Below are 15,967 nucleotides of genomic sequence, written 5' to 3' on the forward strand. Positions count from 1 at the left end.
TCTCGGCCTTGATTCAAGAGGATTCTATGTTCTTGGGCATAAACTAGCAAACATCCATGGCTTCGGCATATCAGTTACAAACCTTGAATTTATCGTCACTAAGACTCTTAACCTCTCCAGAGCAAAAAGTCGGGCATCCCTGAACTCTCTGAACATAGTAGCTATATTTCTACCCTGTTCACTTTTTAATCTGTATTGCACCTGCTCTTTTACCTCAGAGAGGCATCCAAGCTGTCCATCCTCCAATTACGTTGCTATTTATAACCCCCATTTCCTTGACACTACATATAAAACACCATGGCCCATCATTTCAATAATATATTTCCCAAAACCTCCAGTTCCTTTCTCTGTCCTGCTGTAACCTCTGCTCTGGATAATTCCAGCCATCTGTCTATCCTACCTGGATGATTCCCACCTAACCAGTTATATGGGAAGCCCTAAAAATTTGAGGCCTTGTCTACTCTAAACAGGCCTTCAACACTAAAGGAAAAGCTCCACTGGCAATTTAACCCTCTAGTTATCCAAAACTCTTTTCACAATTTGTCCAGGATTTTGAATTTCACATGGTCTCCACTTTCCCTCTTCCACAACAAATGATCTGATATCTTACTTCACAGAGGAATAGTGACAACGATGAGAAGGATCGTTCCTCTCTTTGCCACGAATTCAAAAGTAGTCCGACACCATCATGACTTCACTTTCCAGACAAGATGTCTTCCTTAAAAAAAAAAAAAAGGAAAGATTTTAGGGGCACCGGGGTGGCTCAGTCAGTTTAGTGTCCCACTTTAGCTCAGGTCGTGATCTCATGGTTTGTGAGTTCGAGTCCCACATGGAGCTCTAGGCTGAGAGCTCAGTGGCTGGAACCTGCTTTCGATTCTGTGTCTCTTTCTCTCTCTGCCACTCCTCCTCTTGTGCTCTGCCTCTCTCTCCCAAAAATAAACACTAAAAAAAAAACATTATGGGGCGCCTGGGTGACTCAGTCGGTTAAGCGGCCGACTTCGGCTCAGGTCATGATCTCGCGGTCCGTGAGTTCGAGCCCCGCATGGGGCTCTGTGCTGACAGCTCAGAGCCTGGAGCCTGTTTCAGATTCTGTGTCTCTCTCTCTCTGACCCTCCCCCATTCATGCTCTGTCTCTGTCTCAAAAATGGATAAACGTTAAAAAAAATTTATTAAAACAAAAACATTTTAGGGGCATCTGGGTGGCTCAGTCGGTTAAGCAGCCGACTTTGGCTCAGGTCATGGTCTCACAGTTCGTGAGTTCGAGCCTCACGTCGGGCTCTGAGCTGACAGCTCAGAGCCTGGAGCCTGCTTCACATTCTGGGTCTCTCTCTCTGCCCCTTCCTTGCTTATGCTCTGTCTCTCTCTGTCTCAAAAATAAATAAACATTAAAAAATAATAATAAGTAAATAAATGAACATTTTATTTTTAAGTAATCTCTACATCCAACATGGAGCTCAAACTCATAATCCTGAGATCAAGAGTCGCATGCTCTTCTGACTGAGCCAGCCAGGCACCTCTCTTCCTTCTTACCAAAAGCCAATATCTCTTACCTTTCTATGCCAGGGTTTCTCATCCTTGGCACTACTGGCATTTGGGACTGGATACTTTGTTATGGGGGCGCCCATATGCTTAGCAGCATCTCTAGACTCTACCCAGTACATGTCAGTAGTATCCCCTCCAGTTGCAAAATTAAACTTGTCTCCAGATATTGCCAAATGTACTCGAGGGTGCAAGATTGCCCTCATTAAGAATCATTGGTCTTACCCCTTCATATCTTCTCTCAGAAAGCTTACTCTATTGATTATCCCTTGGTTCTTCTTTTCCAACACCTCTGTAAGCAGAAAGAGTTAGGGGTCCCCAGGAAAAAGTGAGACATAGCTTTTTTGACATAAGAAGCCATTTTAGGCCCCAGGCCACCTTGCGATCTATGCCTGACCAGCACTACTTGCCCAAACCACATTCTTGAGTTATCTTTGCAGGATTTAAACTCCTTTGATCACTCAGACAACAAACTGGAGCCTAAGAACTGATGATGTTGACCTTCGCCGGCCTTGTGAATTCCGTCAACTAAGACATGGACTCTATCACCTTCAGGTGACTTTCGCCCCAATTCCATGCACAATTCCCCACTGCACAGGCCCCTTCATGAATGTGTATGTGCCCTTAGCTTAAACTTCCAGTTTTGTTGTTGGAGGAGACACTGCTTTGGGAAATGGCCCATGTTCTCCTTTATTCGTTGTAAGAAAACCCTTCCTTTTCCTATTCTTTGGCTTACTTGTGTCCTTTGACTCAATACCCACCACAAGGTGAACCCAGTTTTGGGTAACGCCGTCAACTTCTGTTTCAGGGTACTTCTACCTTTAATATTTAAACATAATTAACTCCCATCTTGAAACAAATTTATGCCTCATGTCCCACTTAGCCCTCTGGTTACCGCTCACTCTTCTTCACCAGCAAACTTCTTGGAAGGGTAATCTGCCCTCATACTCTCCCCTCACCTCCCTTAATATGCTCCAACCTGGTTCCCGCCACCACCTTCACCACCACCAGTCCACTGACACTATTCTGCCAAGATGGCCAAGGATTGAAGAGAATTAACGAGAACTAATCCAGTGAATGGATTTCTGTTTTTGACTAAGTTGGTCCGTTGGAAAAACTCTATCACTGCTCTCCTCTGTAAGTTATTTTCTTCCCTGGGCTTTTGTGACCACAACCTCCCAGTGGCCATCTTACTGCCCTGGCTACTCTCTGTCAGCCTCTTCTCCCACTGCTGCCTGTCCTTCAGGATCAGTCCTGGCCTCTGTTTCTTGCTTTGTTCTGTGCCTTCTGTATCTGCCCATCCATCCCCTTGAACTTAAGTTCCATCTCTAAGTTGATAACATGCAAATGTCCAGTTTGGGATCTCAAATTTATGCTTAAGACCCCATATCCTGCTGCTTCTCAACTACTGTCATCTAAAATTTTCATAGACTCCTCTGATGAAACGTAAAAACTGAACTTACTATCTGTTTCAGAAAGCTGTTTTGGGGCGCCTGGGTGACTCAGTCAGTTAAGCATCCGACTCTTGATTTTGGCTCAGGTCATGATCTCGAGGTTTGTGAGTTCAAGCCCCACACTGGGCTCCTCACTGACCATGTGGTGCCTGCTTGGAATTCTCTTTCTCCCTCCCTCTCTGCCCCTCCCCCACTTGTGTTCTCTCTCTCTCTCTCTCTCTCTCAAATAAATAAACTTAAAAAAAAAAAGTTTTATTTCAAACATTTGCACTCTCAGTAAGGCATGAGTTCCCTGGCTACTCAGAGTAGGCAGAAAGGATTATTGGCATCACATCCTTCCCCCATCCCACAGCTGTAGTTAACCGAAACAAGATAAACCATTTGACGAGCACTTCTGGTCTCCCATGGGCTGGAATCAATTAAAACCTAACAGCACCCTCCATTCCTCTCCCTCAGCCCACAACAGCAGTTGAAAATTTAAAATATAGGCACACTCTGGGGCGCTCGGGTGGTCAGTCGGTTGGGCGTTGGACTTCGTCTCAGGTTATGATCTCTCGGTTTGTGGGTTTGAGCCCTGCATCAGGCTGTGTGCTGATGGCTCAGAGCCTGGAGCCTGCTTTGGATTCTGTGTGTCTCTCTCTGCCCCTCCTCCACTCACACTCTCTCTCTCTCTCCTTTGGAAATAAACATTTTTAAAAAATGTAAAACAGGGGCGCCTGGGTGGCGCAGTCGGTTAAGCGTCCGACTTCAGCCAGGTCACGATCTCGCGGTCCGTGAGTTCGAGCCCCGCGTCGGGCTCTGGGCTGATGGCTCAGAGCCTGGAGCCTGCTTCCGATTCTGTGTCTCCCTCTCTCTCTGCCCCTCCCCCGTTCATGCTCTGTCTCTCTCTGTCCCAAAAATAAATAAACGTTGAAAAAAAAAATTTTTTTTAATGTAAAACAAAACTAAACTAAAATAAAAAATAGTCACACTCTCTCCCCCACCCCCAAAGACAGCAACAAATCCCTTGAAACTAAAACTACTCTGGATAGGGGAAATTAGCCAAAACCCACACTAATCCAAACCACACCCCCTCCCCCTCCCCTCTCAACCCCCAAATCCTATCAATCATATAATGGTGCTTTCTCTAGAGAAAAATCTCCCCAACTGCATGTATAATTCTTTTCTGTTGTTTTTCGGTCTCTTTAATGTCATTTTTTCAGAATCACCTTTGTGAGCCCCCCATGTAAAGCTAGTCTCCTCTTACTAAGAGCTGCTATTCTACTAAGAGTAGCCTTCTTCACAATTGATAATTACATATTTAGTTCTTTGCTTACTTACATTCTTCTCTTCCACCAGGCTCTAATGTTCAAAAATACAAGAATGGCCTTTTCTTATTTAAACACTATACCTAGTCACTGGCACATCACTAGCCACATCAAGTGCCCAGAATCCTGGGTAAAGAAATGAGTCTCCAAAGAATCCATTCCACCATCTGTCCCCATCCCTCATTCTACTTTGAAACCAAGCATCTAGATCGCTGTCATTCATTCCTAAATGCTTAGGACTAATCCTTAATCCCATCTCCATCCCCTCAAGCTTGTTCTTCCTGCCCTCCATCCTCACTTCCTCCAAGAGCTAGCTCTTCTAAACACAAATCTGTGGAAGTGATGAATCACTCAATTCTACTCCTGAAACTAGTATTACACTATGTTAACTAACTACAATTTAAATGAAAAAAATTTGAAGAAAAACATAAAAAAAAGATCATCTAATCATGGGCCACCCCTACTCACAATGGCTTCCTACCACCCTTAGAATTAAATCCCTATCTTGCTTTCAAGGTTCCATATCTAGCTCACCTTCCTCCTCTCTTGCTTTGTTTTCAGCCCTGTCCTGTCTTGCTCAGTTCCCTGAGCACTCCAGGCTCCTAGCTGCTCCAGGGATTTTGCACAAGCTGTCTTGCTACAATGCTTTTCCCATTCCCGCCCCACGAGGGCCCCAGCCCGCTCCCTAGCTGTCCTGTAGTCATTTCTAAGATGGCGGCTTTAAGGTCTTTTCTTTCCAAGAAGAACCCTTCAAGCAAGTCCTCCCCTGAAAGCCTTTCATTTACAATAATTCACAATCAACCCTCATTTATCACACTTAATAGCTGGACTATAAACTCCAGGGGACCTGACACTTAGTAATTTTTTTTTTGTCATTAAATCTGTGGGACTGAGCTATCAGTATTAACAAGGTCAGTGTAGGCAAGTAATAACTGTTTGTGGACCACTCATGGGCAACAAAAACTCACTCCAGTAACTTTTTAGTGTGAACATACTAAAAGATAAAAAATGCTAAAATATATGCAACAAGAAAAGATATATTGAGTTTTTGAAATAAGATGAATTCTATCTAGGTAAACAGCTTCAAATTCTGTAAGAGTACTCTTTTTATAACCAAATCCCTTCCATTTAAAACCAAAGCTAATACCTAATTTTCCTGTTATGTTTTATCTGGGAAATAAATTTTATTTCATTAACACTGGGCAAAACTCATCTCATGTAGTCAATTCAGTTCTGATTTCAGATAACATCTTAGTGAAGTTACGTTATTTTTTTTACAATCTCTTGATTTTCAAGCATTGGGAATTGTAATTTTAGTTGAGGTCCCTTGAAAAGGACAAAGCTGACCTTGATAATAGAACTCATGATTAAAAGGTAATATACTGCCCATCCTGATATCCTGTGGATAAGACCTACCCAACATAAATAATTGGAAAATTCCATCTCACAAGATACCCCAACCTCAAAGTTCACCCTGATGCCCTCAGTCAAGAGCAAACGTTCTGCAAATTAAAAATTCCCTTACAAAGTGAAAGGTAGTGGGGTACCCCTGCCGCAAGTTCCATTACTCACCAAGACACAGAAATCCATAGGTCATCAAGGTAAGGGCTTGAGCCAGGCTGATGTTCACGTACTTCTAGGCTACGGCGTGCTTTCTGGCTGAAGAAACTCCCAAGATCACTGACTTTTATCTGGTAATGCGACTGAAAGGGCTAAAGGATTAAAAGACACGCCCTATTCTCCTTGACTACACTTTCACAGGGCACTTTATTGGTGCCTTTATTGATAAAACAAAGAATACGCCCTGATTAACCTAATTCCTGCTTACTTGGTACTTCCTAAATATCCAGAAAGATACAATGACTCAGAAATTTCAATAGAGTGATTCGCTACCTGTGAGAGTCTAAGTCGTTGCACCTCTTTGCAGGGTATTTTATCAAGCGCTCATTCACTGAATAAATATTTATTGAGTGCCTACTGTATACCATACACTATTCTAAATGTCAGGAATGTGGAAGAAACAACTAATAATTATACAGAAAAATCAAGTAAGAAAGCTGCACAGAGGACAAGAGAAGTAAATCGTAAAGGGATAGTGAGTGATTGATGCTGGTGAGCACAGGAACTTTTTTTTTTCCTGCCTAACTAGCGATTGCAGCCTTTTTTTTTTTTTTTAATTGACCTGTAGTTGAGACAACACAGGCACCCTTTGAGGAGCTAAGGTTCCAGCTGAGACCTTGCTGAAACTGATCAAACTCTGAGCTTGACATAATTTAGGATAAATCGACTGAGAGGGCTGGACCTTAAATTTTATGAGAACTTCCCCCCTATAACTTGTTTGCTCCAAGTCAGGCCCAGATTCCCCACCCTTCCCCGACAATGCCTGAACATTCCAGCCTCGTCTTTCCTGTTAGTGCCATATTTAACGTATTTAACGCAGTCTGCTGAGTTTCAAGACACACCCTGTCCCTTTCCCAAGCCACCGGCCTCTGCATAAGAAAGCTTTGTTCACCCACCCCTCCCCTGTTCTGCATATTCTTTGCAGATCTTCCCGTTGCAAGAGTCTCCCTTAAGAAAATCTTTCCTTACTAACTTTGAAGTGCCCCTTAAAAAAATTTTTACCAGGGCGCCTGGGTGGCTCAGTTGGTTAAGCCTCCGACTCTTGGTTTCAGCACAGGGCATGAATTCAACAGTTCAGAAGCTCAAGCCCTTTGCACTGATCATGCAGAGCCTACTTAGGATTCTCTCTTCCTCTCTCTCTGCCTTTCCCCCACTCTCTCTCTCTCTCAAAATAAAGAAATAAACTTAAAAAAAAAAAAAGGATTGTGATGAGTTAAACTTATGCCAATTAATAATTGCTTAATTGGGGCACCTGGTGGGGCATCTGGGTGGCTCAGTCAGTTAAGCGACCAACTTCGGCTCAGGTCATGATCTCACGGTTTGTGGGTTCAAGCCTCGCGTCGGGCTCTGTGCCGACAGCTCAGACTGGAGCCTGCTTCAGATTCTGTGTTTCCCTCTCTCTCTGCCCCTCCCCCCCTCAAAAATAAAAAAAATATTTTAAAAATTAAAAAAAAAAAGAGTTGATTGGCAACAACCATGAAGACAATCAGAAATGGCTGAGTTTTGGCAAACTGCCTCCTGAAAAGCGAGTGGTACGTGGTGAATGGTGACGGTGTCTGCTGTGGGCATCTTCATCAGACCTGGACTGTGAGCTTGAACTCTGGGACAGAAGAGGCAGGAGAGGGAAAGGACAAATGCCTTTTGTCCCAGCCAGGTAATTAGCAAGCCAGTAGTTTCCTCCCTTCGAGGCAAGTAGGAATTGGATTGGAATGAAGATCGGCTAATGATCTTTGGAGACAAAACCTCTAGGGGCAGAAAAAACTGTAAATAGACTGCCTCTCCCCTATCCACACAATCTCACACCTACCAGACCAGGAAGGAAGACACCGTGTCACTTCTTAGAAAATGTGTCTTGTCCAGAAACTCTACACATAACTGTCTCCTTGAAATTCTCAAAAGTCAATTTGTCTTCCACATCCACATCTTTCATCAACACCTGTGGTCTTCTGTGGGGTCATCCTGGAGATACAGAAATCGCTTGTAAGTTCTGGAGAAAAGGGACAATTTACTATTATTATTATTATTATTATTATTCCCATGTAGAGTTAGTCCTAGGTTAATTAAGTAGGAAGTCTAGAGTAGTGGTTCTCAAAATGTTGTCTCCAGCCCAGCAGCCAGAGCTGGGTTCATGTGTGTACAACCTGGGCAGTCACAGAGAACCCCACTCTTGCTTTAATGCTTTGCTGTCACCTTCTGAAATTTATGAGCTAAGGGTCCCCCATTTTCATTTTGCCTTGGGACCTGAAAATGATGCAGCCATTTTTACCTGAAGTAGCATCACCTGGAGAGTTCTTTGAAATACACTCTTTTTTAAAAGCGCTTTTTTTTTTAATGTTTATTTATTTTTGAGATTGAGAGCATGAGCAGGGGAAGGGCAGAGAGAGGAAAAGAGGATCCGAAGTGGACTCCATGCTGATAGCCCTGAGCCTGATACAGGGATCGAACTCATGAACAGCGAGATCGTGACCTGAGCTGAAATTGGGACGTTCAACTAACTGAACCTAGGTGTCCCTAAAATGCACTTTCTCAGTCCTCACTTAGACATGCTGAAACTCTGGGGTGGCATCCAGCAACCAGTGTTTTAAGAAACCCTTCAGTTGAGTCTGATCCACGGTCAAGATTGAGAATAGTTGTCTAAAGGAACTCCGGATTTTTATTAACTACTTGGCATATTCCCAAGTCCCCTGGCACTGGATTCACAATTGCCGCTGACTCTGTGGACACCTTTTCCTCACCCAAAGTTTGCAGCGACTGATGCCCTACTTAAAGGAATTGAAACTTTCTAAAGTTCTCTAAGGATTCCAGGCTGCTCCAATGCACCACTTTATTTCCCAGGTATGATAGAAGGGAAACTGTCTGCTCTAGGGTCACATTGTTAATGCTAAATCCAATCCTTTGAAGGAGGCACTGAGATTTAAGGAAAGGAGACCAGTCTCCCCAGTCAACTTGCCCCTAAATGTAACCAAGGGTCCTAGTAGAATTTTCAAGTTGGTCTTCCTTACAAGTCACCGATGTTGCTCTATGGATATTCTCTCTCTCCTTCCCACTTCCTCATTCTTCCTGTCCTTTCCCCCTACACCCTCCAACACATGCCACTCAAAAGGAAGAATCGTGTCAGGATCTTCTCAAATTCCGGTGATGCTGATATCAATAATATGAACAGTGAGTACACACTCTGCTGTGCGCTTTATTTTTCCTTTTCATATGCATTCCTGGAATGTAGATATTACATTCTCATTTCCATTACCCAGATAACAAACAAAAGCTCAAGCGTGTTCATGGATTTCCTTCATTGGCTTTATACAGGATTTGAATCCAGCTGGGCTCATTCTACACCATACTTTAGAAACTTCAACAATGGTTTTCAAAGTGTGGTCCCCTCCACACAGCTATATCAGCATCACCTGGGGACATATTAGAAATGCAAATACTGGACCTACTCAACGGGAAATTCTTGGGTAGAACACAGACATCTGTGGGGTTTTTTTAAAGATGAAACATACAGTTGTTGACATACAATATTATATTGGTTTCAGGTGTACGACAAAGTGATTTGCCAATTATATACATTAAAAAATGCTCACCGTGGGGACGCCAGGGTGTCTCAGTTGGTTAAGCATCCGACTTCAGCTCAGGTCATGATCTCACAGCTTGTGGGTTCGAGCCCCATGTCGGGCTCTGTGCTGACAGCTCAGAGCCTCGAGCCTGCTTCGAATTCTGTGTCTCCCTCTCTCTCTGCTCCTCCCCCACTCATACTCTGTCTCTCTCTCAAAAATAAACATTAAAAAACAAAAAAATAATAATAAAAAATGCTCACCATGACAAGTGTAGTTACCATCTTTCACCATACAAAGTTATTACAATATTATTGACTATGTTCCCTTTGCTGTACTTTTCATCCTTATAATTTATTTCTTTTATAACTGGATGTTTGTACTTCTTACTCCCCTTCACTTATTTCATCTGTCTGCTTCTTGAGTTCTGTTCCCTAAGAAGCACCCATGAAGTGTGAAAAATGAGGGGCAATTGATTTCTCAAACCACCATGAAGGACAGGAGCATAAAAAAAGCAAATCAGCAAGTTTCTTCAACATTTTTTATTTATTAATTAATTTTTAAATAATAATGGAATATGCATAACATAAAATGTACCATTTTAACCATTTTCCAGTGTCCAGTTTGGTAGTACTAAGTACATCCACACTGTCAGGCGGTGTGGTGGGGATCCACCATCCATTTCCAGAAATTCAGGTCATGATCTCGCGGTCTGTGAGTTCGAGCCCCACGTCAGGCTCTGTGCTGACAGCTCAGAGCCTGGAGCCTGCTTCTGAGTCTGTGTCTTCCTCTCTCTCTGCCTCTTCCCTGCTTGCTCTCAGTCTCTCTCTCTCCCTCTCAGAAATAATAAACAATAAAAAAATTTTTTTTAATTAAAACATTTAAGAAAAAATTCCAAATGTATAACCTCCATTCATATTTCTGCAATAGTGACTACTGAAAAAGCTAACAGCCTGTGTATCAGGAAATCAAGGGAAAGGGAACACCTAAACCAAGCTGAATATTTTCTCTTTCATAAAGACTACCACACTGTTTCTTGGTCTTTTGGCTAAGATCAAGTATAAAGGCTAGTACAACAACTATACTGTTATTAATAAAAATAATAACAGCAGTAAGTACAGCCAATATTTCTAGAGTATGTCTGTAGCACTGAGACCTTTTCTTTTCTTTTTAAAGTGTATTTATTTTTGAGAGGGAGAGAGAGAGAGGGAGGGGCAGAGAAAGGGGGGAACAGAGGATGTGAAGCAGGGTCAGTGCTGACAGCAGAGAGCCCCACACGGGGCTCAAACTCACAAACCATGAGATCATGACCTGAGTTGAAGTTGGATGCTCAACTGACTGAGCCACCCAGGTGCCCCTTCTATCTTGTTTACTGCAGAGAGCATTCTATTCATTTGAAGGACATAAATGTCCCTTGACCTTTGCTCTACTTCTCCCTTTCATGACTAGACTAATGTCCTCCTACCCTTGCTCCATTAACCATCCTGTGGATTGCAATTCTGTCAAGTGGCCTTGATGTTAGCATTGGCTGGTTCAACAATTCTGTCCCCCCACTTAGGCCAGTGTGAGGGCAGAGGAAAAAATGCTCAGTCACCTCCTTTGTTCTCTCAAGACTCCATGCATTCCACCCTCCCTCCACTTCCATTATGAATATGTATCCTTCCAAATTCACATCCTGAGATGGTTTGGTTTTGATTAAAGCAGAAAATGATACATTTTTATCAATAATGTATTTGCATACCAGCTCCTAGAATTATTCACTCTTTTTTTTTTTTTTTCCTTCAGATAGAGAGGACTCAAGAATTCAGGGGAGGGGCAGAGAAAGAAGGAGAGAGAATTCCAAGCAGGCTTCACACTGTCAGTGCTGAGCCTGATGCAGGGCTTCATCCCATGAACGGTGAGATCATGACCTGAGCCAAAATCAAGTCAGACACTTAACCGACTGAGTCACCCAGGCTCCCCTGGAATGTTATTTTTTTTTTTAATTTTTTTTTCAACGTTTATTTATTTTTGGGACAGAGAGAGACAGAGCATGAACAGGGGAGGGGCAGAGAGAGAGGGAGACACAGAATCGGAAACAGGCTCCAGGCTCTGAGCCATCAGCTCAGAGCCCGACACGGGGCTCGAACTCACGGACCGCGAGATCGTGACCTGGCTGAAGTCGGACGCTTAACCGACTGAGCCACCCAGGCGCCCCAGGAATGTTATTTTATGAGGTGGCAATTGCTGAGACTACATCATTCCATATGTAATTATTACAGGGGCCAGATCATGGAGGAACTTGAATGCCACTGAGGACTAGGGTGTTTAATGGGTAGAGAGCCATTGAAGTATCCCACAAGGATGTGCTGGCCCTTTGCTGGCACCTATGGGAAGACTGCTCTGTAAAGATGCACAAAATCAAATGCATTCAAGGGTACTTGGAAGGTGGGGGATCATTACAAAACCACTGCCATTTGGACATATCCTAGAAGGTGGCTACCAAGAAAAAATTAGTCAAAAGAAATATGCTACAGGGGCACTTGGCTGGCTCACTTGGTGGAGCATGTAACTCTTGATCTTGGGGCTGTGAGTTTGAGCCCCACACTGGGTTTAGAGATTACTTAAAAAATAAAACCTTAAAAAAAAATATGCTATAAAAATAACTCTGAGTTTCTAGACATGGCCCATATACCCAGCTCTAAGCTTTCTAGAAGCCAGAGGGAAAGGGAAGGAAAGGGAAGGGAAAGGAAGGGAAGGAATGTGATTATGAGAGAAAATAACCAGTTGTTCATAAAAAGCATTAGGTATTCTTGTTTTAAAAAAAATTTTTTTAATGTTTTATTTATTTGTGAGAGAGAGACAGACAGACAGATAGAGTATGAGCGGGGGAGGGGCAGAGAGAGAGGGAGACACAGAATCCAAAACAGGCTCCAGGCTCCAAGCTGTCAGCACAGAGCCCGACGTGGGGCTCGAACTCATGGACCGCGAGATCATAACCTGAGCCAAAGTTGGATGCTCAACCAACTGAGCCACCCAGGTGCCCCAGGTATTCTTGTTTTAAAGAACAGATAGGAATTTCCCCTATGGGTATGACATTTCTTAAGCAGACACAATAAGACTCATTCAACCTTTTCTTATAATGTCTCTCATCCATTGTAGGCTGATGACAAATGACAAGTCACAAGTCCAGCAAAAGAAATTCCTTCGAAAAAGATAGGTCCCAATACAATGATTTGACATTGGGGCACCTGGGTGGCTTGGTTGGTTAAGCATCTGACTCTTGATTTCAGCTCAGGTCACGATCTCACAGTTTGTGGCTTCAAGCCCCATGTCAGGCTCTGCGTTGGCAGTTTGGAGCCTGCTTGGGATTCTCTCTCTCTCACTCTGTCTCTGACCCTCCCCTTTTCTCTCTCTCTCAAAATAAATAAACTTAAAACAATTTTTAAAGAATGACTTGATGTGATTGTAAAATATAGAACATTTAAAGGAATGGGTTAATAGTATTCTTCTCACACAAAGGCAATAGAGAATGTCAGATTATAATTTCCAGGATTACCTGAGATTTCCAATTATGAACAGAGTCAAGCAGTATAGGGTTGACTACACAGTTAAGATTTTCTGAGAAAATAAAGTCATCTAACCAGGTCTGATACTGTTTGAAGAAACTACAGAATCTAATCCTAGATTTTACTTAAAAAAAAAAATTCTTTTAAATGTTATTTATATTTGAGACAGAGACAGAGACAGAGACAGAGACAGAGACAGAGAGAGAGACAGAGTGTGAGTTGGGGAGGGGCAGAGAGACACAGAGACAGAATCTGAAGCAGTCTCCAGACTCTGAGCTGTCAGCCTAGAGCCTGGGGCTTGAACTCAGGCGCATGAGATCATGACCTGAGTGGAAGTCAGACATTTAACTGACTGAGCCACCCAGGCGCCCCTTCATTTTTAATGTTAGCATTAGAAAAATGGATGATACATAGAAGTCACTCAATATTTACTTGGTGAAGGAAAAAAGGCGTAGACGAACCTGATGGGAAGAATTGTTTAAATATTACTAGAATTTAAAGCATAAGTAAAAGATGTCTCTCAAGCAAGTGACATCTGTGTGTCTGTTTCATCATAACTAACTCCTGTCTCTAACTCAGCAGGCACCTCAACAACATGGAATCAGAAAACCAGACAGAAGTATCAGAATTCCTGCTCCTGGGTCTCTCGGAGGATCCAGAACTGCAGCCCCTCCTGTTTGGGCTGTTCCTGTCCATGTACCTGGTCAGCGTGCTCGGGAACCTGCTCATTATCCTGGCCGTCAGCTCTGACTCCCACCTCCACACCCCCATGTACTTCTTCCTCTCCAACCTGTCCTTTGTCGACATCTCCTTCACCTCCACTATAGTCCCCAAAATGCTGGTGAACATCCAAACACAGAGCAAATCTATCACTTATGGAGGCTGTCTCATTCAAGTATACTTTTTCATGGTTTTTATATGTATGGACAATTTACTCCTAACTACGATGGCTTATGACCGCTATGTGGCCATCTGCCACCCTCTGTATTACAGGGTCATCATGAACCCTCGCCTCTGTGGCCTGCTGTTTCTTCTCTCCTTGTTCATTAGCATTATGAATGCCCTGCTCCACAGTCTGATGCTGGTGCACCTGTCCTTCTGCACAGACTTGAAAATCCCCCATTTCTTCTGTGAGCTTGCTCAAATCCTTGAACTTGCCTGTTCTGATACCCTTATTAATAACGTCCTGGTGTATTTAGTGACTAGCCTGTTGGGTGTTGGTCCTCTCTCAGGGATAATTTTCTCTTACACCCGAATTGTCTCCTCCATCTTGAGAATCCCATCAACTGGTGGAAAGTTCAAAGCTTTTTCCACCTGTGGGTCTCACCTGTCTGTTGTTTGCTTATTCTATGGGACTTGTGTTGGAGTCTACCTTAGTTCTGCATCTTCTCTCTCTCCCAGGAAGAGGGCAGTGGCTTCAGTGATGTACACGGTAGTCACTCCCATGATGAACCCCTTTATCTACAGCCTGAGGAACAGGGACATCAAGGGAGCCTTGAGGAAACTCATCTCTGGAATGTCTTCGTTTTCATGATTCTGTCATCTGACTTGTGTGTAGGCTTCTAGAATGAGTGAGAGGAAATGAAGTACTGGGTGTGCTAGAAATCCCGACTCCTCCCTAATTCAATTCTAGCCAAGTGGTTAATCCTGGCTCTCAAGTCAAGTCAAATAGCTTTATATTAAGGTCTACTGTCCTGTGTTTTAGCACCTGTCATTTATTAACTAAACTCTGAGTTCAATTCACCTATAAAATGAGAAGAGTAATTAATATTACATACCTGATTATTAACTCAATGCTATCTTAGGCTTGAAGCTAAATTTCTGTACCAAGCTAGCTCTGTGGAGGGAACAATCTTTTTAAGGAGAAGTACTTTCTGGGCTCTGTTCTGTGTGCTCTCTGAGAGTGCTGGGGGAGAATATCTGTATAAATAGAAGGCTAACTTTTGTCTCTATGGAAAAATATTTGGTCTTTGTCTCTGGTTCCTGGCACAGAACTCCTTGGAATCTCCTAAGTGATAAGAGTGTCCTTGGTATGCTAATGAGATGACTCTTGGCTAAGTGGCTCCTTCATAGCTTCCGGGCAGGTTGCCAGTAAGACAGAGCAGTGATTAGAAGGAAATTTCAGCCCCAAACCCCAACCTCCAGGTGTTGGAGGCTGACCCAATCACCAATGACCAATGATTCAAGCAATCAAACCTATGTAATGAAACCATGATTTAAAAAAAAAGACAGGGTTCTGAGTTGGTGAATAAGAACACATCAAAAGTTCCAGGAGGGCGAAACACCCCAAACTCCACAAGGACACCAGCTCCTGTGTTCAGGACACTTCTAGATGCTGCCCTAGGTATCTTTTCATCTAGGTGTTCGTTACCATCCTTTAATATTCTTTGTTAAAAAGCAGTAATCTAATAAGTAACCTGTTTTTCTGAATTCTGTGAGCTGCTCTAGCAAATTCATTGAACCAGAGGAAGGGACTAACGGAACCTCTGACTTATAGCGGGTCAGCCGGAAGCATAGGTGACAATCTGGACTGCAATTGGTATCTGAAGTGGGATGGGGCGGTTTGCGAGACTGAACCCTTAACCTGTGGGATCTGACACTAACTCCAGATAGATAGTGTCAGAACTAACTTGAATTACAGGACACCAAGCTGGTAGCTAGAAAATGTGAGAATCATTTAGTCTGGGGGAAACACACACACACACACACACACACACACACAGACTTAGAGGCCAGAAGTATCCGAAGTAGTTTTGAGTGTTGTGTGAGGTTAAAGGAGAATGCACAGGGGGAGGTGAGATTTTCTTTAGACCGACAAAGCCTACAATATTAACTGTATGGCCTATTACAGAAAATTTTGCTTCCTGCCCTTTTCTGGATCTCAGCTAAAATCTGAAGCCCTTTCTTCTGAATTTTTATAACTAAAATTTGACAAACACCATATA

General features: G+C 43.0%; 1 protein-coding gene across 1 annotated transcript; it reads left to right on the forward strand.

The window, feature by feature from the left end:
• The first annotated feature begins 13,614 nt into the window (after positions 1–13,614).
• Positions 13,615–14,556, forward strand: LOC121013942 (olfactory receptor 7G3-like). Its single transcript, XM_040449821.1, has one exon. The coding sequence runs from the start codon at positions 13,618–13,620 to the stop codon at positions 14,554–14,556; it is 939 nt and encodes a 312-aa protein (XP_040305755.1). The 5' UTR covers positions 13,615–13,617.
• The last annotated feature ends 1,411 nt before the right edge of the window (positions 14,557–15,967 follow it).

The sequence above is a fragment of the Herpailurus yagouaroundi genome, unplaced genomic scaffold (assembly GCF_014898765.1).
Source record: "Herpailurus yagouaroundi ecotype Mexico unplaced genomic scaffold, PumYag 200, whole genome shotgun sequence".
NCBI lineage: Eukaryota > Metazoa > Chordata > Mammalia > Carnivora > Felidae > Herpailurus > Herpailurus yagouaroundi.